The 22,810-nt window shown below is 35.9% G+C and overlaps 1 protein-coding gene across 6 annotated transcripts in view; it reads left to right on the plus strand.

Moving 5' to 3' along the window:
• The window catches only part of PHF6 (PHD finger protein 6), a 51,769-nt gene that overhangs the window by 25,379 nt on the left and 3,580 nt on the right, over window positions 1-22,810 (plus strand). For 4 of the 6 annotated variants that reach the window (XM_061178083.1, XM_061178081.1, XM_061178082.1 and 1 more), the window contains 4 exons: window positions 10,790-10,959; window positions 11,130-11,273; window positions 12,640-12,744; window positions 15,236-15,369. In XM_061178083.1, coding sequence (XP_061034066.1) covers window positions 10,790-10,959; window positions 11,130-11,273; window positions 12,640-12,744; window positions 15,236-15,369 — 553 coding nt within the window. The remainder of the gene's footprint in view (window positions 1-10,789; window positions 10,960-11,129; window positions 11,274-12,639; window positions 12,745-15,235; window positions 15,370-22,810) is intronic. The other 2 variants (XM_061178084.1, XM_061178087.1) reach the window with 1 other exon arrangement.

Here is a 22,810-nt window from a genome sequence, read left to right on the forward strand (position 1 = left end):
CTAAGTGAGAAACACAAGAGAAGAAAAGGACCTACAAAAACAGACCCAAAACAATTAAGAAAATGGTCATAGGAACATACATATCGATAATTACCTTAAACGTGAACACAGGCTCGCTGAATGGATACAAAAACAAGACCCATCTATATGCTGTCTACAAGAGACCCACTTCAGATCTAGGGACGCATACAGACTGAAAGTGAGGGGATGGAAAAAGATATTCCATGCAAATGGAAATCAAAAGAAAGCTAGAGTAGCAATACTCATATCATACTCATATCAATACTCATATACTCATATCAGATAAAATAGACTTTAAAATAAAGAACGTTACAAGAGACAAGGAAGGACACTACATAATGATCAAGGGATCAATCCAAGAAGAAGATATAACAATTATAACAATTATAAATATATATGCACCCAACATAGGAGCACCTCAATACATAAGGCAACTGCTAACAGCTATAAAACAGGAAATCGACAGTAACACAATAATAGTGGGGGACTTTAACACCTCACTTACACCAATGGACAGATCATCCAAACAGAAAATTAATAAGGAAACACAAGCTTTAAATGACACAATAGACCAGATAGATTTAATTGATATTTATAGGACATTCCATCCAAAAACAGATTACACTTTCTTCTCAAGTGCGCACAGAACATTCTCCAGGGTAGATCACATCTTGGGTCACAAATCAAGCCTCAGTAAATTTAAGAAAATTGAAATCATATCAAGCATCTTTTCTGACCACAACGCTATGAGATTAGAAATGAATTACAGGGGAAAAAACGTAAAAAACACAAACACATGGAGGCTAAACAATAAGTTACTAAATAACCAAGAGATCACTGAATAAATCAAAGACGAAATCAGAAAATACCTGGAGACAAATGACAATGAAAACACGACGATCCAAAACCTATGGGATGCAGCAAAAGCAGTTCTAAGAGGGAAGTTTATAGCTATACAAGCCTACCTCAAGAAACAAGAAAAATCTCAAATAAACAACCTAACCTTACACCTAAAGGAACTAGAGAAAGAAGAACAAACAAAACCCAAAGTTAGTAGAAGGAAAGAAACCATAAAGATCAGAGCAGAAATAACTGAAATAGAAACAAAGAAAACAATAACAAAGATCAATAAAACTGGGCTTCCCTGGTGGCGCAGTGGTTGAGAATCTGCCTGCCAATGCAGGGGACACGGGTTCAAGCCCTGGTTTGGGAAGGTCCCACGTGCCGCGGAGCAACTAGGCCCATGAGCCACAATTACTGAGCCTGCGCGTCTGGAGCCTGTGCTCCGCAACAAGAGAGGCCGCAATAGTGAGAGGCCCACGCACCACAATGAAGAGTGGCCCCCACTTGGCGCAACTAGAGAAAGCCCTTGCACAGAAACGAAGACCCAACACAGCCAAAAATAAGTAAATAAAATTAAAACAAACAAACAAACAAACAAAAAAGATCAATAAAACTAAAAGCTGGTTATTTGAGAAGATAAACAAAATTGATAAACCATTAGCCAGACTCATCAAGGAAAAGAGGGAGAGGACTCAAATCAATAGAATTAAAAATGAAAATGGAGAAGTTACAACAGACACCGCAGAAATACAAAGCATCCTAAGAGACTACTACAGGCAACTCTATGCCAATAAAATGGACAACCTTGAAGAAATGGACAAATTCTTAGAAAGGTATAACCTGCCAAGACTGAACCAGGAAGAGAGAGAAAATGTGAACAGACCAATCACAAGTAATGAAATTGAAACTGATTAAAAATCTTCCAACAAACAAAAGTCCAGGACCAGATGGCTTCACAGGTGAATTCTATCAAACATTTAGAGAAGAGATAACACCCATCCTTCTCAAACTCTTCCAAAAAGTTGCAGAGGAAGGAGCACTCCCAAACTCATTCTATGAGGCCACCATCACCCTGATACCAAAACCAGACAAAGATACTACAAAAAAAGAAAATTACAGACCAATATCACTGATGAATATAGATGCAAAAATCCTCAACAAAATACTAGCAAACAGAATCCAACAACACATTAAAAGGATCATACACCACGATCAAGTGGGATTTATCCCAGGGATGCAAGGATTCTTCAGTATACGCAAATCGATCAACGTGATACACCATATTAACAAATTGAAGAATAAAAACCATATGATCATCTCAATAGATGCAGAAAAAGCTTTTGACAAAATTCAACACCCATTTATGATAAAAACTCTCCAGAAAGTGGGCATAGAGGGAACCTACCTCAACATCATAAAAGCCATATACGACAAACCCACAGCAAACATCATTCTCAATGGTGAAAAACTGAAACCATTTCCTCTAAGATCAGGAACAAGACAGGGATGTCCACTCTCACCACTGTTATTCAACATGGTTTTGGAAGTCCTAGCCACGGCAGTCAGAGAAGAAAAAGAAATAAAAGGAATACAAATTGGAAAAGAAGAAGTAAAACTGTCACTGTTTGCAGATGACATGATACTATACATAGAGAATCCTAAAGATGCCACTAGAAAACTACTAGAGCTAATTAGTGAATTTGGTAAAGTTGCAGGGTATAAGATTAATGCACAGAAATCTCTTGCATTCCTATACACTAAGGATGAAAAATCTGAAAGAGAAATTAAGGAAACACTCCCATTTACCACTGCAACAAAAAGAATAAAATACCTTGGAATAAACCTACCTAGGGAGACAAAAGACCTGTATGCAGAAAACTATAAGACACTGATGAAAGAAATTAAAGATGATACCAACAGATGGAGAGATATACCATGTTCTTGGATTGGAAGAATCCACATTGTGAAAATGACTATACTACCCAAAGCAATCTACAGATTCAGTGCAATCCCTATCAAATTACCAATGGCATTTTTTACGGAACTAGAACAAAAAGTCTTAAAATTTGTACGGAGACACAAAAGACCCCGAATAGCCAAAGCAGTCTTGAGGGAAAAAAACGGAGCTGGAGGAATCAGACTCCCTGACTTCAGACTATACTACAAAGCTACAGTAATCAAGACAATATGGTACTGGCACAAAAACAGAAACATAGATCAATGGAACAAGATAGAAAGCCCAGAGATAAACCCACGCACCTATGGTCAACTAATCTATGACAAAGGAGGCAAGGATATACAATGGAGAAAAGACAGTCTCTTCAATAAGTGGTGCTGGGAAAACTGGACAGCTACATGTAAAAGAATGAAATTAGAACACTCCCTAACACCATACACAAAAATAACCTCAAGATAGATTAGAGACCTAAATGTAAGACCGGACACTATAAAACTCTTAGAGGAAAACATAGGAAGAACACTCTTTGACATAAATCACAGCAAGATCTTTTTTGATCCACTTCCTAGAGTAATGGAAATAAAAACAAAAGGGACCTAATGAAACTTCAAAGCTTTTGCACAGCAAAGGAAACCATAAACAAGACCAAAAGACAACCCTCAGAATGGGCAAAAAATATTTGCAAATGAATCAACGGACAAAGGATTAATCTCCTAAATATATAAACAGCTCATGCAGCTCAATATTAAAAAAACAAACAACCCAATCCAAAAATGGGCAGAAGACCTAAATAGACATTTCTCCAAAGAGGACACACAGATGGCCAAGAAGCACACGAAAAGCTGCTCAACATCACTAATTATTAGAGAAATGCAAATCAAAACTACAATGAGGTATCACCTCACACCTGTTAGAATGGGCATCATCAGAAAATCTACAAACAACAAATGCTGGAGAGGGTGTGGAGAAAAGGGAACCCTCTTGCACTGCTGGTGGGAATGTAAATTGATACAGCCACTATGGAGAACAGTATGGAGGTTCCTTAAAAAACTAAAAATAGAATTACCATATGATCCAGCAATCCCACTACTGGGCATATACCCAGAGAAAACCATAATTCAAAAAGACACATGCACCCCAATGTTCATTGCAGCACTGTTTACAGTAGCCAGGTCATGGAAGCAACCTAAATGCCCATCAACAGACGAATGGATAAAGAAGATGTGGTACATATATACAATGGAATATTACTCAGCCATAAAAAGGAACGAAATTGGGTCATTTGTTGAGACGTGGATGGATCTAGAGACTGTCATACAGAGTGAAGTAAGTCAGAAAGAGAAAAACAAATATCGTATATTAACGCATATATGTGGAACCTAGAAAAATGGTACAGATGAACCGGTTTGCAGGGCAGAAATTGAGACACAGATGTAGTGAAGAAACGTATGGACACCAAGGTGGGAAAGCGGCAGGGGGGGTGGGGGTGGTGGTGTGATGAACTGGGCGATTGGGATTGACATATATACACTGATGTGTATAAAATTGATGACTAATAAGGACCTGCTGTATAAAAAATAAATAAAATTAAGTTAAAAAATTAAAAAAAAAATGTAGGGACATGAGGAGAGCATAAAAAAATAAAAAAAAAAAAAGCCCCATCACCCAGCTTTAGCAACCATCAGCTCCTGGCCAGTCTTGTTTCATCTATACCCTTACCCACTTCCTCCACCTGGATTATTTTAAATTAAATCCCAGCTATCATATTTCATTTTAGCACACTTAATTCAGAATAATATATTTTATGTATATTACATATTTGTATATGCATATGTATATGCATATGCCTAAAAGAAATCATTTATCTGATAACTTTACTGGAAAAGCAGAGTTTGCTTGTGACCAGGGGCATGCAGAGCAAATGCTCACCACGTTCCCATTGGAGACGGCAGGGCAGATGACCTCCAGTCTTGCTTTTGTAGCTGCCCTAAAGATTCAAAACAGATGTGGTAATGCTTACCCCAACTTTCATGCTTGGCCTTTTTCTTAAAAAAAAAATTCCGACAAATGTTTATTGAGTGCCTGCTGGGGGTGGGCACATTGGGGAGTTTAGAAAAGAAGCCCCTTGTGGACAAAGAGCTTACAGTCTACACAAGGTATGACAGGAGTAATAATTAACAATTGAATAGAATTTCATAGTCTACAAAGCGCTTTTCTCAAACATTTTCTTAAAGCAGCCTTTTCAGGAAGGTGTTCTTATTAGTCCCACTTGATATACCAGGAGACTTGTGAGTGTTAAGTAACTTCACTAAGTTAAGGCCTAGAAAGTGGCAGACTTCAGACTTTCTGTCCAGGGGTCCTTTCTACTTCATACTGTTAAGTGATGTGAGAATTTAGGAGAAGGAAGGAAATGGGGCTTAAACCAGGAAGATATAAGATGAGGAAAACATTGATTAGGAGGGAGAAGAGAATTGGTAAAGGGACAGATAGGGCTTATACAATACTAGGAGGAGGGGAGAGTTGGTTTCCTGGTAAGTTGGTCACCCCGCTGTCGCATAGGGGCAATCAGAAGGGTAACAGAGAAGGGCCTGGCCATTCTAAGGTGACATGGACATCTGTACTCATAAAGGTGGGGAACACTTGGTGGCACAGGAAAGGATGACAACCTTATTTTGCTACCTACCTTATCAAGTCTGGATTTTTAGAAATTGTAGTTGTGAATACAAGGGTAAGGTTTTATTTTTTCCCATATTCTTTTGTTTAAATAGGTATATGAACATTGTACAAAAATCAGCAATACAAAAGTGTAGACTGTAAGTAAGCTTTCCTCTCATCCTTGTCCTTGTATCTCAGTTTCCAGATTTTTTTGCTAAAAGCAACATCTACTGTCAGTTTCTTTTGTGTCCTTCCAGAGCAATGCATACATAAGCATATGTATAGCTACCCTTTTTCTAACTTGCAGGAGCATATGAAGATGTTTATTTCCATGATAGTGGGTATTACTACTTCCAAAGCATATAGTGACTCACTGACATGTGTTTGTCCCAGCTCTGCTACTCCCTAGCTTTGTGATCTTAGGCAAAATTATTTAACTTTTCTGAATTTACTTATCTATAAAATGGGGGATGGGGATGGTGACTGATACATCCTCATGGGGCTGTTTTGAGGTCGAATGAGATAATGCATGTAAACTGCATAGCACATCCGGTATAGTCAAAACTCTAAAAGCTCAAATGTTAGCTGTTATATTTTGGGTATTTGCATTTGCATATTAAATGGAAAAGGGCAAGATGCAGAATAGTATGCTTAGAATGCCATTTGTTTGTATATTCTTTTAAAACAGATTTGCATATGCATAGAAAATAATAGCTGACATTTATTGAGAGTGTCTTATGTGCCAGGCCCTGTTCTAGATTAAGTACTTTACAGGAACTAACTCATTTAATTCAAGAACCCTCTGAGGTAGGTCTCAGGTCCAAGGACACACAGTCTGTGACAGATCCAGGATTCAAAACCAGGCTCTCTACCCTTGAGATTGAGAAAAGAAGCGTTAACATTAAGGGTACCTTGAGAGGGAGGGAGTGAGTATGCAGAAAGGGAAGCACGGAAGCTAGGGCACCAGCTGGGAGTGCAGAGCAGATGGAATTGGAAGGTGGAAAGGAAGGTTTTCCCTACTTCTATGCAGATAGTTCTTTTATAATTATTATTAAAAATAACTTTTGAGAATGTTAAAACATTTTCACAGTTTTGAATTGGAAAAATAAACAATAAGTAACCATGAAAAATTTAAACAAAGGTGCTGTGACTAGCTTCATACTCACATTTTCATATGCAAATAATTTTCAAATATTTTCTAGGATAAATTCCCAAAAATAAAATCACTGGGTCAAAGGGTTTAATCTTTTTAAGGTTCTCAATACGCATTGCCATATTACATTCTAGAAAGATTGTGCTAGATTATGTTCCTGTGAGCAGTGGCTGACTTTACCCCCTCCTTTCACCACACTGGACGTTATAAATTCTTTTAAATACAAACGTAGTACATAGCCCATTGTTAAAAAAATTAAAATAGTACAAAAGTACTATTAAAGTAATTCAGAAAGCCCTCTATTCACCCCAAAATCCCACTCTCAGTAGTAGTAGAGTTCCTACTACTAACAGTTAGTATATCTTCCTAGAACCTTTGTACATATGTACAATCTTACATATATATGCATATGCGCACTATTTGTAATACAATGGCGTTATAGTATACAGAGATAATGTTATGCAACTTGTTTTTTTCATTCTGTGATGTATCAGACACCCTTCTCTGTCTGTGCATACAGATCAACCTCATTCTTTTTAACAGTTGTGTTACATCCCATAGAATAAATAGAACCATAGTTTAATTAAGGATTTATCTTAATAAAAATCAGTTTTATCTATTTTTTTCACATACAAATAAAACTGCATTGATCTTCCTTATACGTATGTGCTTATGTACTTATGCAAGTGATTCTATAGGATAAAGTCCTAGAAATGGGGATGCCAGGAGAGACTCTGTGCATTAAACATTGGGAATAAGTACTGTCACATGTACCAACAGTGTATGAGAGTGTCCAGTTCCCTACAACTGTGCTGGATATTATCAGTCTTATAATTTTTACGAATCTGATTATCTCATTTAATTTCCATTTCTCTTATCATTAGTAAGGTTGTGCTTCTGCCCGTGTTTTTTCAGTCATTTATATTTCTTCTGTGAATTGTCAGTCCTATCCTTTGAACGTTTTTCTTTCAAGGTTCGTCTTTTTAAAATTGATGTGAAGTGCTGTCTGTAAAATATAGATATTAATTCCCTGCCACTAAATGGCTTCTTAGGTGTCCTAACGCCAAGATTATAAGAAAAATTCTCTTCCATTTTCTTCTGTTACATTTCTGGTTTGTTATTTTATTAGATTTTTTGGATCCACCTCTAATTTTTTCATATGGTATGAGAAAAGGAATCTGAATTTTTAGAAAATGGGTACGCAGTTGTGCCATTATGTCTCTCCGCCACTCATTTGAAATGCTACCATTATCATACTCTGATTTCCCATATGCATGTGGGTCTCTTTTCAACCTGGCTTTCTCTTCTGCTGACATGTGTCTATTCCTATGCCAGTGTTTTAACTACTGTTGCTTTATGGTATATTTTGCTATCTTTTTTTTAAAAAGATAGTCTTGTGTATTATACATTTACTCTTCGAGAAAACTGTGGAATCAACTTTCAATTCTGTTTTATCAGCGTTTCATTAAATTAGGTTAGCAAGAACTGATACCATTCTAATGTTGATCCTATTCATCCAGAAGCATGGCTTATCTCAACATTTTTGTGGGGCTTCTTTTATATTTGTATTTCTAACACATTTTTTGTTGGGTTTATTGTAGTTTTTTACAACTATTTAAAGACTGCTATTTTGATAGGTGAAAATGATGTATCACTTAATTTACACTTCTTTGACTTAGAGACGTCAAATTTTCTAAAAGTGTATTTATTTATTTTAAAGTTTATTTACTTTGGCTGTGTTGGGTCTTTGTTGTTGTGCGTGAGCTCTCTCTAGTTGCGGCGAGCGGGGGCTACTCTTCATTGCAGTGCACAGGCTTCTCATTGCGGTGGCTTCTCTTGTTGCGGAGCATGGGCTCTGGACGCATGGGCTTCAGTAGTTGCAGCGCGTGGGCTCCGTAGTTGTGGCTCACAGGCTTTAGGGCGCAGGCTCAGTAGTTATGGCGCACAGGCTTAGTTGCTCCGCGGCATGTGGGATCTTCCTGGACCAGGGATTGAACCCGTGTCCCCTGCATTGGCAGGGGGATTCTTAACCACTGCGCCACCAGGGAAGTCCCTAAAAGTATATTTAACTACTTATGTTCTATGAATTATTTGATCATATGCTTCACCCATTTTTCTGTTGGGGTCTTAGTCTTTTATGAGCTTATCAGATCATAAAGATACTAATCCTTTGTCATAAGTACAGCAGATATTCTTCCAGTTTGTTTGCCTTCTAATTTTATCACTTTTTTTTTTTACTTTCAGAAGTTTAAAAGTCTAATATAGTTAAATCTGTCAATCTTTTGTGATTTTTTTTTTTTTTACTATTGCTGTTAAAGTCCCCTAAAATTTTATACTGAATGATTCCATATTTAGGATAGACAAATACGCCATCTGGAAAACTAGCCATGTTGGCCTGATAATGGAATCAGTTAAGTAATTTCTTTATAGGTGTTTAACAATGTAGTGTTATTATAGTGTTAGTGATTATTTGTTTTCATTGTAAATAACAGAATATTATGTATATCACATATATGCTATAGTATATATCAGGATGATTGGAACATTTGGTTATGATTTTTCATTTTAATTTTTGGCACATGCAAGTAATTCTAATAGCTTTAATGAAATTCTGTGTCTTAAAAATTGTCAGATTGAATGTTTAAAGTAGGTGGCATGTTCTGATGTGAAATTTGCTATAGTGTTAAGATCAGAATATATCTTTAATTGACTTGTCTGTCTTCACAGGGAGAGTTATTCACATGAATTTGTCTTATTGCCTATAAAACACTATCCACTTTTACCTTTCCCCCCCCCGCTTCTTCCCTTAAATCCTACCACAGTTAGGTGAAGTTACATTGATATAAATTTTTATTAACTGTTTTGCAAGCGGTCTAATGCTGTCAGTTCCTGGAGTTTATATATTCAAGTATACTGATTAAATTACCCTTTCCTTATCATAATGAATGTGCTTTTATTGCTTAAAAAAAACCCTTTAAAGTATTTATTAGGAAAGATCAGCATCTGAGAAGAGGAGTTGATATGCTTTCTCATGGAGAAATTAGTCCGTGGAATTATAGTCGATAATTTATGGTAAAAGAAAAAACAATGTAGGTATTAGAGCTATGCCTAAAGCTTTCTATAGTTTGACACTAAGACAAGTGAATATTTGGTTTTTATACCTTTTGGAACACTAAGTACATTGTCTTATATACAGTAGGCCCTCAATAAATATTTTTAGTGAATAACCGAATGAAGCACCTCTATTAATGGTAGAAATACTTTTCAAATTACTGGGAAGCACAGTTCTAAAACTTCTACATAAATTTTGTTTAATCCATTAACGTATACACAGACAACCTGCACCATAGCTTTTCTACCACTTACGTTAGAAATTCCTTTTATACTTAATATTTGTTTAATTACTTGATCAGTTGGTTAGTTCATTTGTAGATATCTTCCTTGTTGAATTTGATCTTTTGATTTTCATGATAGTTTAAAGAGCTATCTAGAGCAGTGCTGTCCAATAGAACTTGTCTGTAATGATAGAAACATTCTATATCTGTGATGTCCAGTAGAGACTCAGCTTGCCACATGTGACTAATAAACACGTGAAATGTGGTCAGTGTGACTGAGAAACTGAAGGTTTAATTTTATTTAATCATAAATGACTTAAATTTTAAAAAGCCACATGTTGCCAGTGGCTACTATATTGGACAGCACAGATACACCTACTTTATTTTCATTTAGCTTTCCAAGTTATAGCAAGTTTATTTTCTGGGTAATTGTTCTGATTTCACCAACAGTGTGAGGTAAACCTCTTTGAAACCTATGGTAAAAAAAAAATTATACAAGATCTAATTCTAAAAAATTCCCTTATTAGAGTTTGGAAATGTTTATTGAATTATGTGCACCGTTAAGATCACAAAACTCATTTTCATAGAATTATAACTTTGATGGAAATAATTAATTTTACAGTGATTATAGTAAAACTGTTTCTTTGTATTTGATTTTTGTTGCATTTATATGAAATGTTAGGCCACTATATCAAACATACCACAGATCATTTCTCCCCATATCTTGAGGTGATTTTATTCTAAGGAGAAACATATGTTCTAAGGACCCATGAACTAATGCTCATTTTAAGATTGGTCCATGTAAAGCTTTTGTTCATTTTTAAGCAGCTGATCTAGAAGAAAGTTTTAACGAACATGAACTGGAGCCCTCATCACCTAAAAGTAAAAAGAAAAGTCGCAAAGGAAGGCCGCGAAAAACTAATTTTAAAGGGCTGTCGGAAGATACCAGGTCCACATCCTCCCATGGAACAGATGAAATGGAGAGTAGTTCCTATGTAAGTAGAAAAATGTTGGATTCTTACTTTTTGTTGCACCATGAATATTTCATCTGAACTGTGTTGATAGGTAAAGTTAATCATTTGAAGTGATAACTAAGCTTGAGGTACTGATAGCATATTTTCATGGATTTTTTTTTCAAGTTTTTCATTTTCTTTTACATTTGCAGAGAGATAGGTCTCCACACAGAAGCAGCCCTAGTGACACCAGGCCTAAATGTGGATTTTGTCACGTAGGGGAGGAAGAAAATGAAGCAAGAGGAAAACTGCATATATTTAATGCCAAGAAGGCAGCTGCACATTATAAGTGCATGGTAAGTATGGTTCTTTTTATGTGCTTTTAAACCCAAGTTTTGGAAAGCATTTAGCTAGTAACCAAATATAGAACTTTCCTCCCCAGCATTAGTGTTTTAGAATTATGAATAGTGTATCCTATAATCTCAAATCTTTTTTTAAAAGTATAATTGACTTACAATATTATACTAGTTTCAGGTATACAACATAGTGATTCGATATTTTTATACATTATAAAATGATCACCACGATAAGACTACTTACCATCTGTCACCATGCAAAGTTATTACAATATTATTGACTGTATTTCCTATGCTGTACATTATATCCCCATGACTTATTTATTTTATCACTGGAAGTTCTATAATCCCAAATCTTCATAAACTCTAGATTTTAAAAAATATAGCCTTTATGATTTAGTGCGATTTAAAGTAATCCTAATTATAGTTACTATGTTCCAGATAATCCATAATTAATGATTTCATAACTGTAAAAATTTCAGCTTTATAAACTTGTCTTGGAAGCTATGTTTGGCCTCCACTATAACCTCGTAAAAGTCTTTCTTATTCTACTTCATATACTATATTGCAGTTATTCATTTATGAGCCTCTTTCCCCAATAGATTCTTAAATTCCTTGAGGGTAAGAACTATATCTTATCTTTGCATCCTTAGATCCAGGTCTGACATATAGCATATGTAAACATTTTTGAACTAGATTGTATTGAATTACTCATCCCATTTATGATTAGGTTTTAAAAAATTATATTATTTAAGGAATTCCCTGGTGGTCCAGTGGTTAGGAGTCCATGCTCTCACTGCCGAGGGCCCGGGTTCAATCCCTGGTCGGGGAACTAAGATCCCACAAGCCACATGGCATGGCCAAAAAAAAAATTTTTTTTTAATTATATTATTCATATCAGAGGTTCTTAACCAGAGATGCATATCAAATTTACCTGGGGAGCTTTTTCCATAATATGTACCCTTGGAGTAGATCCCAAACATGTCTAGTTTGAAAAAAAAAATCTCTAGGTGATTCTCATCTGCATCTATGATGGAAATTTGTCATTTTAAACTATTTTTGAAACTGTAGAAATGTAAAATAGTTGAGATGACAGGGTGACACTGCTGAACTCTCCTTGTTAAATGAAGCATTTAATCTTGGCTCCACACTGGCAACCTTAGTTTTATTCCATTGTCCTTATTTTGGGTTATATTTTAATCAGACGTGAATAGATTAAAAAATATTTGAGTCAGTACTTGATTATTAAGGAAAAGTCATCTTTCTCAGGATATTAAAATAATGTAACATATTTGTTCTTATGTTGTTTAATCTTTTTCTCACAAGGATTCTGAATATTAAATGTTCCTGCATTTTTCTTTTCTAGTTATTTTCTTCTGGCACAGTCCAGCTCACAACAACATCAAGAGCAGAATTTGGAGATTTTGATATTAAAACTGTACTTCAGGAGATTAAGCGAGGAAAAAGAATGGTCTGTGCTTTTATGTTTATGCTATGCAACATTACTCTTCTGACTTTGTGCTTTAAATTTAGAACACATCTCAAATTTATCCAGTCATCAAAAAATTTAATATAAAGTAGTTCATATGTTAAAGTGAAGTATATATTTGACTTATTTGTAATATAATAAAGGATGCTGATGTTACTGAAAGTTATTCCTCTTTCTATGTAACTTCATTACCTAAGACAATTATACTGAGATTTATACTTCAGGGTATTTGAGAGTCTTTTAGTAAAATAAATGAAGATGTGAACATGACACACCTTATTAAGTTTAAAATGTTAAATTGTTTAAGCTCGCTTAAAGAAAAATTCCATGACCCCAATAGAACATTGAGAATCTCCCCATGTTGTTATTCGTTCTTTTTTTTTTAAATAAAAGGAGATTTTTTCAGAGCCTTCTGTTAAAGTTCACATACATAGTTATGTCTCTTAATATGTTTATCATAGCTTTAAAGTTTCCTTTATAAAATGTGCCTAAGTCTCATGTTTTTAAACATACTGAATTACTAATAAATAGCTTTAAGAAATAATGGCATCTTTATTTGATGACTTACTCCTTTACAGTTTGTGAATATTATAAAATGTCATTGGAATGCAGAATCTTTTCTTTAAGACAGCAGTTGTCTCTAGAAATGACTTTATTTAAAAATTTTTTTATTGTGAAAATTTTCAAACATCAAAATTAGAAAGACTAGTAACACACGTCTATCCATCACCTTGACTCATCAGTTATCAAGAATTTGCGGCACTCGTTTCATCTATGCCTTTTATTCTTGTTGCTTGAAGTATTTTAAAGCAGAGCTGAGACTTCATATCATTTCACCTCTACATATTTCAGTATGTATCTCTTAAAAGTTGGACATTTTCTTACCTAACCACAATGTCATTACACCTTATAAATTAACAATGAGTCTTCAGTGTTATTTAATACCTAGTTCGTATTTCCCCAATTGTCTCAAAACTATCTTTTTTAAGTTGGTTTGTGTGAATCAGAGGAGGTTCACATATTACATTTGGTTGTTGTATTTCCCTTAAGTAATCTAGGGCACTCCCTCCTCCCTGTCTTTGTTGTTTCTGTTTTTGTTTTGTTGTATGCCATTGACTTGTTGAAGAAAACAAATTAATTGTCCTGTAGAATATCCCACATGTTTTATTTGTCTGTTTGCTTTTTCACAATGCTATTTAACTTGTCCCCCTATCCGCCAGATTTTCTTTTAAAGTGGAAGTTAGATGTAAAGGCTTGATTAGATTCATTTTCAACATTTTGGGGGGTGAGAACACTTCACAGGTGGGACTATATCATCCATATTTTATCACATCAGACAAGTCATAATGTCTGACCTTGGATTCAGGTGGTGAGTTGATCCCTCCGTTGTGAAGCTCCCCTTCGATCTTTCATCTAGTGGTTTCAGGCATTGTTGATCTTTGTCTGAATCCATTAGAAATGTCTTTTTCTTTGTGGAACTGCATTTTTGAAGGTGTAAAGATTATTGATGTCATTTGTTCCATTTAAATCCAGTTCAGTTTTTTGATACTTTGATTACTCTTCTAAAAATGAAACTCCTTTAAAACAGAATGTGGAGTACTAAAAAAAAATAAAGGGGAAAAAATCACTTCATCGTATGTAGCGCAATGTTGTGTCATACAGCTGAAGTCAAATAGGTGACTAGGATAACAATTCACATTCTCTTGATCAACTTATTTACCTCTGCACTGTTGAATCTTAGTGTCAGCACTAACCTAGCATTTCCCCAAGTGTGCTCCAAAGGAAATCAGTCCGTCGGGATGCTCTCCCACTGCTCCAAAGTTAAAAGGGCATCTGGAGTTCAATAAACTTGGGAACTGTTTACTATACCCTCCTTCCCGGAGGAAGGCTGTCAGAAGTTCTGCAATCAAGTAATCTGTTGAAAACTAGCATTTCTCAAACTTCTTTGACTCTCAAACCCTTCTGCCAACAATCACCTTAAGTCTTAAAAAGATGTCAGCCCCTTTAGTCTGTTTCTGCCCTTTTGCCTACTTGGTAGCAATCCCTCTCTGAGGGGCGTTGCTTTCCTATCTTCTCATTCTTCCCCCCAGTCATAATAGGAAAGGAACTGATCTCAGGGAGGAAAAGAAGCCAACCACTAAAATATAGAATATATTTGTGTGTGTGTGTTTGGCAGTATTAAGGAGTGTTCCCTTTATGTTTCGATGTCAGCTCTCTGATGCTTAGTAGAGTTAAATAATGGAAACATCAGGGGTGACTACATATTAGAAAGTCGATCAAAGTATGATTTAAATTGCAGCATTATTTAATATATATGCTATACAATAAGTTCAGTGCACTCTTTTTCAATAGAAAAACTGGCTGTTTTCTTTGTAACGTGGACTGTTTGGCTGAAATAGCTAAAATAGAAGAAATAAGATTGCATAAACTTTGAAATACTGCTTATGATTATTCTTTCTCTTCCCTTAAACAGAAATGTACACTTTGCAGTCAGCCCGGTGCTACTATTGGATGTGAAATAAAAGCCTGTGTTAAGACTTACCATTACCACTGTGGAGTACAAGACAAAGCTAAATACATTGAAAATATGTCACGAGGAATTTACAAGTAAGAGAACAACAATTGTCCATTTTCCTAAACTTGTCAGTAAGTAACTGCGCTTAAATAGATGACATTAGTTTACTTGCTCACTCTTCTTAGGTGGTGTTTAGCCAAGTGTAGAATACTAAGGACTCTGTATAAGAAATGAGTACTGCAATTGACATTTTCCTCTGCCTACACATCCCTGGATTAGCATTCATTCAATCAGTATTTTTATGCTTCCTATGTGCCAGGCATTGTGCTAGGAGCTGGGCATACAATAGTGATCAAAACAGACAGAGACAGTGTCCTCATGAAAGCTTACAGTTTAGTGGGAGAGAGCTATATCAATTAAATGGTCACATAAATATACAATCATAAACTTCGTAAGTGCTATAAAAGATCTGTTACAAAGCGCTGTGAGAGCATGTAACAAGGAGGAGCTAACCTACTAGTCTGTGGTGGGGGAGTGTTTAGGAATTTCCTCAAGGAAATAGTGCTTGAGCAGAGAAATGAAGGGCGAAATGAATTTGGGCATTGGGAAGGCGTTCTAGGCAGAGAGAACAGCGTGTGCAAGGCCCTAAGATGGGAGAGAAACAAGGGTGCAAATGAGGGCGTGGGTGGTAGGAGGCTACTGCTGAGGGTCCAGGTGAGAATTGTGGGTAACTTAGAATAGGATGTAGTTGTGAAGGCAGAAGTTGAAAGATATACTTGGAAGACTGATGAAAGAGTAAGGTTTGGAGATTTGGGATTACATGTTACCCTCTTTTTTATGGCCCTCCACTTACCAGTGCTGCGTTGGGCTTGTGTTATCAATGTGATCTACAATGGTTCCCTTTGTTTAATCGAATGGAGAATAAGTTGGTAGAGATCCCTGAATATTTATTTGGTTTGCCTTTGCAAGTTGTAAAGCACTTCCTTGCTCTCACATTCCCAGCGTGCAATAAACCGGTGACTCAGGGTCTGCTATTCCGTGGACAAAGCAGTTTGTGTAAGCAGTCACCAAATCATTTGGGTGATTGCATGAGGTGCTAATGCTTTGCTTAATTGGCCAAACTTTGCTTAATAATAAAGGCACATGTTTTTCAAGTGAGTTCTGTCAAGCCTTGAAGGAACAGATAATTCCAATGTTATTTAAAGATGTCCAGCACATAGCAAAAAATGGAAAACTTCTTGGTTCATTCTGTAACACGTGCATAGCTGTGACACCAAACCTAACAAAGACAGCATTTAACAACAAAAATTTTAAAACTAGAGACCAGTCTTAACTTTTATAAATATATGTACCAAAATATGAAATAAAATATTAGAAAATCAAATCCAGGGCCGTAGTCTAACAATTTAAACATTATTCAAAATTAGGAAATATATAAATGTGACCTGTTACAATTAATAAAGAAAAATCCTAGTGCTTTCCTAGTGGATAGTGAAAAGACATTTGATACCATTCAACATCCATTTCTGAATTTTAAAGTAAGGTAGCAAGAGTGCTCTTGGTGGTAAGCTAGGAGTCTTAATAGAGTGTTAAGAGAGACAGAAACGGCAAACAGCTTATTTAGTGTTAAAGTAAATGGACCATGGTTCTTAGCCAGAGCTGAGCCTCAGAATCGCCTGGAGGTGGATAGGGCCCTCTTTAGAAATGTTCATGCCTAGGCCCTACCCTCAGATTTAAATTCAGTGGGTTGAGGCCCAGACCATGTATTTTGATGACTCCGCAGGTGATTCTCAGGTTCATCTCTAATTGAGAACCACTATATCAATACACTTTCATTCAGATCAGGAACAAGACAAGGGTGCCAACTGCCAACGTTACTTTCACTCTTTTTCTGGAGGGTTAAGCCTGTGCAACGAGAAAAGGAAGGAAAATGTATATGTTGTGAAGGAGAGAAATAAAATTGTCAATATTATTGATATTACTGTCTACCAAGAAAATCCAAAGAAATCAACTCTGAATTTATTAAAATTTATAAGAGCTCAGTAAGGCTGCTGAATATGAGATGAATTTTTAAAAACAATTCCAGTAATAACTACTTAGAAAATGTAAAGGAAAAATGTCTATCCCACCACACACACACACACACACACGCACACGCACACACATGCACACACGTGCATACACATACACCAATGGTGAACCTTTTTTAAAAAATAGCATTTTACATAGGACCCAATGAATGACGAAATATATTATGTTCCTTGATAGACTCAACTTTGAAAGATACCTATTCTCCCCAAATTAATCTATATACTTAATACAATTTTAATGAAATCCAACTTTTTGACATTTTTATCTAAAAAAGTAAATGTGGTATTATTGTCTATTAGTAATGATTGTTACCTTACATAACAGGAAAAGAAATAGAAGCTTAAACAAGATAGAAGTTTGTTTCTCCCCTAAAAGACGTCCAGAGGAAAGCAGTGCAGATGTGGTAGGCAGCTTTTCAGTGTTATCATTGGCCCCCATTGGCGTCTTTCTGCTGTCTCCTCCTTGGGCTTCCTTCCATAGGAAGCAGGAGGAAGCAGGGGCAAAGGAAGATGGAAGGACAAAGTAGCTGTTGCTCCAGCTGAGTCAGGCTTTAATCAGCCTTCCTGGAAGTTCCATACATGCTTCTGCTCAGCATCTCATTTGCCAGAATTTAGTCACATGTCCAAAGGAGGCTGGGAAATATACTCTTAGTGGACACATTGCTACCCAAACAAAATATGGTTTAGTACTACGGAGGGTGGGGAGGGATAGATATCGGGGTAGCCAACTAGTCTATCACATGAAGCCAAGAAAATTTTTAATGCAATTGAGAGGAGAAATCCCCTGTTAGATATCAAAACCAATCATATAGTAATTAAAACAGTGTGATACTGGCCCAGTGTTAAAGATCACAGAAGATAGATCCGTGCCTTTGTTGGAATCTTATAAATAATTATGGTAGCATTTTATATATGTGGAGACAGAATGGATTAATTCAGTACCTGATATCTATACAGTTGGCTCTCCATTTAGAAAACAGTCTTGACCCAGGGAACTCTACTCAGTATTCTCTAATAACCTATATGGGAAAAGAATCCAAAAAAGAATGGATATACGTATGTGTATGTATAGCTGATTCACTTTGCTGTACACCTGAAACTAACACAACGTTGTAAGTCAACTATACTCCAATAAAAATTTAAAAACAAAGAAAAAGAAAAGAAAACAATCTTGAGTATAGGTGGCCTTTCTAAGCATGATAGGGAACTCAGAACTTTTATTTGACTACGTTAAAATTAGACTACATAAAGAGAACTCCAAATCATTAAGAAAAACACAACCCAGTTTAAAAAATGGGTAAAGGATGTGAACAGGCAGTTTATAGAAGAAATAGCCATGGGTTATAAGCACATGAAAAACTGTTCAGCCTTATTAGTAATGAAGCAAATGCAAATTAAAACAAGATCTTACCAATTTTGGCAAAGATGAATAGGATTTAGACTATCTACTGTTAGCTAGGTTTTTGAGACACAGGCATTCTTATTCCATGTTAAGGTTGAATATAATAAATTGGTACAACTTTTTAGGAGAGCAATTTATTATTGGAGAAGGAAACCTTAAAATAATGTATATCTTTTGCTACTAGTCTGCTTGTAGGGATTGAGCAGACAACAGTGCAGAGATGTATGTGCAAGAAGTGTCATCGCATTATCGTTAGTGATAGTGGCAACACCCACTAGGGCATCTTCTTAGACTCAACTATACTTCAAACTGACAAGATTACCCCAGATGGCATCAGTCTACTCAGGAAGGATATAGACAGGAACTACAGCTTGCCAGCAGGGTGGCATCAAATATTCGTCTTCTCTGAGAGTCCTTGCAGCAGTCATTGTAGCAGTACAGCTCAGGTCCAATAAGATATGATCCACATTGGGGAAAAGCCTCATACCCCATTGGAGTCAGTACCTCTTAACAATACAGTCATATAGGCATAGATAATTTTCAGGTTACACCACACTGAAAGAGGACCAAAGGTAAGACTTCTTCTCAGAATATGCATATTTTTCCCAGTCCAGATACAATCTACCAACTGGGGGGTAACATAGCTTAGTAAAATAGTTGACACACTAATTTTTGTTAAGTTGCTAGAGGAAAAGAGCTAAAGACTTAACCAAAGGTGAAATTCTCATGTGGAATGGGAAAAGATTTTTAACTTTTCACCCACAATAGCAAAGAAAGAAAGAGAGAGAGAGAGAGGGAGGGAGGGAGGGAGGGAGAAAGAAAGAAAGGAAGGAAGGCACGGAGGGAGGGAGGGAGGGAGAAAGAAAGGAAGGGAGGGAGGGAGGAAGGAAGGAAGGAAGGGGAGAGAGAAAGAAAGAAGGAAAGAAAGAAAATAATCAAATCAGAATTCTATCAGGAGACTTAGTAAATAAATTTTAGTACGTACATGCATCTAGTGGAATACTATGCAGAAATTAAAGAATAAAGTAGACCCATGTGTAGAGTTGTGGAGAGGTATTTCAATGATTGAGTCAGGGGAAAAAGTTGCATAATTCTATTTTAGCATATAAAAAGTACATGTGTACACACATGTACAAGATATGTGTATGTTTTTTATACATAGAAAATTTTCTAGGAGCATAGTCAGCAAACTTAATAGTTGTCATCTCTCATTCGTTGCATAGGGGTAGAGAAGAGGCAATTTTATATTCTTCTTTATATGGTTCATGAGCAATCCATTATTTTTAAAAGTAGCCAATAATATTTTAAAATACCAGGCCCATTTAAAATATTTAGAATCAGATATGTGGAGAATTATTGTGTTTAAATTTTGACTTTATTTAGATATTCTTTTCACAATAGTTATCCGTTTTCATTTCAGGAAAAGATGGAAAATGTAGATAAGAAAAATAAAACAAAATGTCAACTTTAATTCTACCACCAGAGATAATAACTTTAAATCTTTTGGAATATTTTCTTCTAGACATTTGTGTGATTGTGTATATGTGTATATTTATAAAAACAAAACTTCCTTATATATACTCTTTTATAACCTGTTTCCCACTTACTATATCTTTAGTAGAGGCATTTTTTTTCTGTGACGTTAAACAGTTGTACATCACCATTTTAATGGTTGCATAGTATTCCAGTGTTATGGGTGTATTAGTTTGTTTAATCAGTTCCCTTTTTAGACATTTAGATGGCTTTTATTTTTTAGCTGTTAGAAAACCATGTTGCAGTGATCATCTCTAAACAAAAGTATTTGGACTGGGATTCATGATGATTTGAAATGCTCTTTTTACTTTTTCACATTGAAATTTGTTTCTTAAATCTGCTTAGAAGTGGATTCCAGATTTTTTCATAGAGACCATGGAGTTCAAATGAGTCCGTAAGCAGGCAGTTTGGGGAGAGAAGAATGGACAAATGGGAGGAAATGCAAGGAGGAATATTTCTGAATGAAGTGGCTTCCTTCCCTCCTACATGTGACTTGCTTTCTTTCTTTACCAGCCCTTTCTGGATCCTGAATATATTCATATTAAAAAGGCGAGGGAAGATTATATAGTGATCTGTTTATCCTGTTTTATTGTCTTTATTGTATTTCTAAGCTATTTAAATATGTATTTTTCTAAAATGTCAGTCTCCCACCATAAAACAGTAAGTTCTGTGACAGCAGAGATCTTGTTTGACTGGTCAGCACCTGCGGCTTTGGTGTCCAGACAGGTGAAAGACACATAATAGGCCTATGGGAAATAGTCCTTGAGTGAAAAATAATCCCATAAAAAGATTAAAATTTGTTCTAACAAGAAAGGGCTCATCCTTTTAGATAAAACTCTGTTATAAAAATTTCTAAAAGTCCACAAAAATAGAAGAGTATAACAACCCCAGTCTCAGCAGGTACCAACTTATTGCCACGGTTGTTTCATCTACACTTTTTTTCTTTCTGAGGTATGTTAAAGCAGAATCCCAGATCTCCTGTCATTTTATCCTTACATACTTTAATATCACTATGCTATCATCACATCTTATAAAATTAACAGTAAGTTCTTAGTATCATCTTATACCCGGTTCACTTTCGCATTTTCCCAATTGTCTTGAAGATGTCTTTTTAGACTTGATTTGTTCAAACCTCAATACATGCAAAGTCCTTACATTGCATTTAATGGATGTCTCTTAAGTCTCTCTCAATATAGAGCAGTCCCCACTCCACCCTTGCCTTTTCCTCCTACCTGTTAAAGAACCCTGATAAGTTGTCCTGTAAAAGTCCCATATTCTAGATTTATCAATTTGCTTTTTCCTGATGTCATTTACCTTATTTCTCTACCCCTCTGTATATCCTGTAATTTATAAGTTGGCTCAAAGGCTTAATTAGATTCAGGTTATATTTGGGGGAAGATACTTCATAGGTGCACTATATAGAAGTGATATTTGATACTTGAGCTCATGATTTAAAAAGTGATTCCTAACGTGCAGTGTTTGAAGAGTAGAAATTCTCCATAGTTCTTTGAAAATGTTTTAAGAATAAAAAATGATGAGCAAAACTAGGTCAGAAGTCAGTTGTTATTGCTGCCCCCCCAGCCCCACCCCTGCCGTTTATTCTACTCACTTGTCAGAAACTTTTCATGTTAAACCTAGTCTTACATCATTTGTGGCAGATGAATTCGTATGTGATCATCTTTTATCCGTTGCTGACCACAAGAGGGCACCCACTGAACATTTTTTAAGCATTGTTCCATCTTGTCACCTTGTGTATAATTGACCTAAAACTGAGCTCAGATCAGCTCCCACCCTTCTTTGATTATTGTAGGGGTGGTTAACTATAAAAAATATATTGTTGTGTATACAGTAAAGTGGCCTAAACCTTTGTTCAAAATCACCTGCATTGCTATTTTCATTAAAAACAATGAATTTCAAGTATATAGAGTATATACCCAAGTAAAAGGTTGTCGAAACAGCATGATGTCAAAGTATCCCTCCAGAGATGGTTTGTTAATTTCAAAGAGGGAATACTTACCCTTACGATAGAGAAATCTGGCCATTTCTACCACCTTAAGCAAGTGAAAACAGCACACTCATAGCAGGACATTCTGAAATTACATGCATCCTGAGGTATGCAGGATTACCTACAAAGTATCCTGGACTAACAAAGGAAAGTTGAACCTAAACTTAACCAAGCCCTTAGACCTTGTTTCTAGTTTACAGGAAATAAAGGGTGAGAGAAAACCAAATAAAACATTACCGCAGGGACTTCCCTGGCGGTCCAGTGGTTAGGACTCGGCACTTTCACTGCCGTGGCCTGGGTTCAGTCCCTGGTCAGTGAACTAAGATCCCACAAGCCGTGCAGAGCGGCCAAAAAATGAAAAAAAAATGTAAAAAAGACTCTTAAAAAAAAACAAAACAAAAACATTACCACAGTTAGATAAATCCAGAATGTGGTGTAGTTGACGAGGCATATGGTCTGACTCTTCCCAGAAAGTCAGTGTCATGGGAAAAAAAAAGAAATTG

Source organism: Eubalaena glacialis, chromosome X (assembly GCF_028564815.1).
Source record: "Eubalaena glacialis isolate mEubGla1 chromosome X, mEubGla1.1.hap2.+ XY, whole genome shotgun sequence".
Classification (NCBI taxonomy): domain Eukaryota; kingdom Metazoa; phylum Chordata; class Mammalia; order Artiodactyla; family Balaenidae; genus Eubalaena; species Eubalaena glacialis.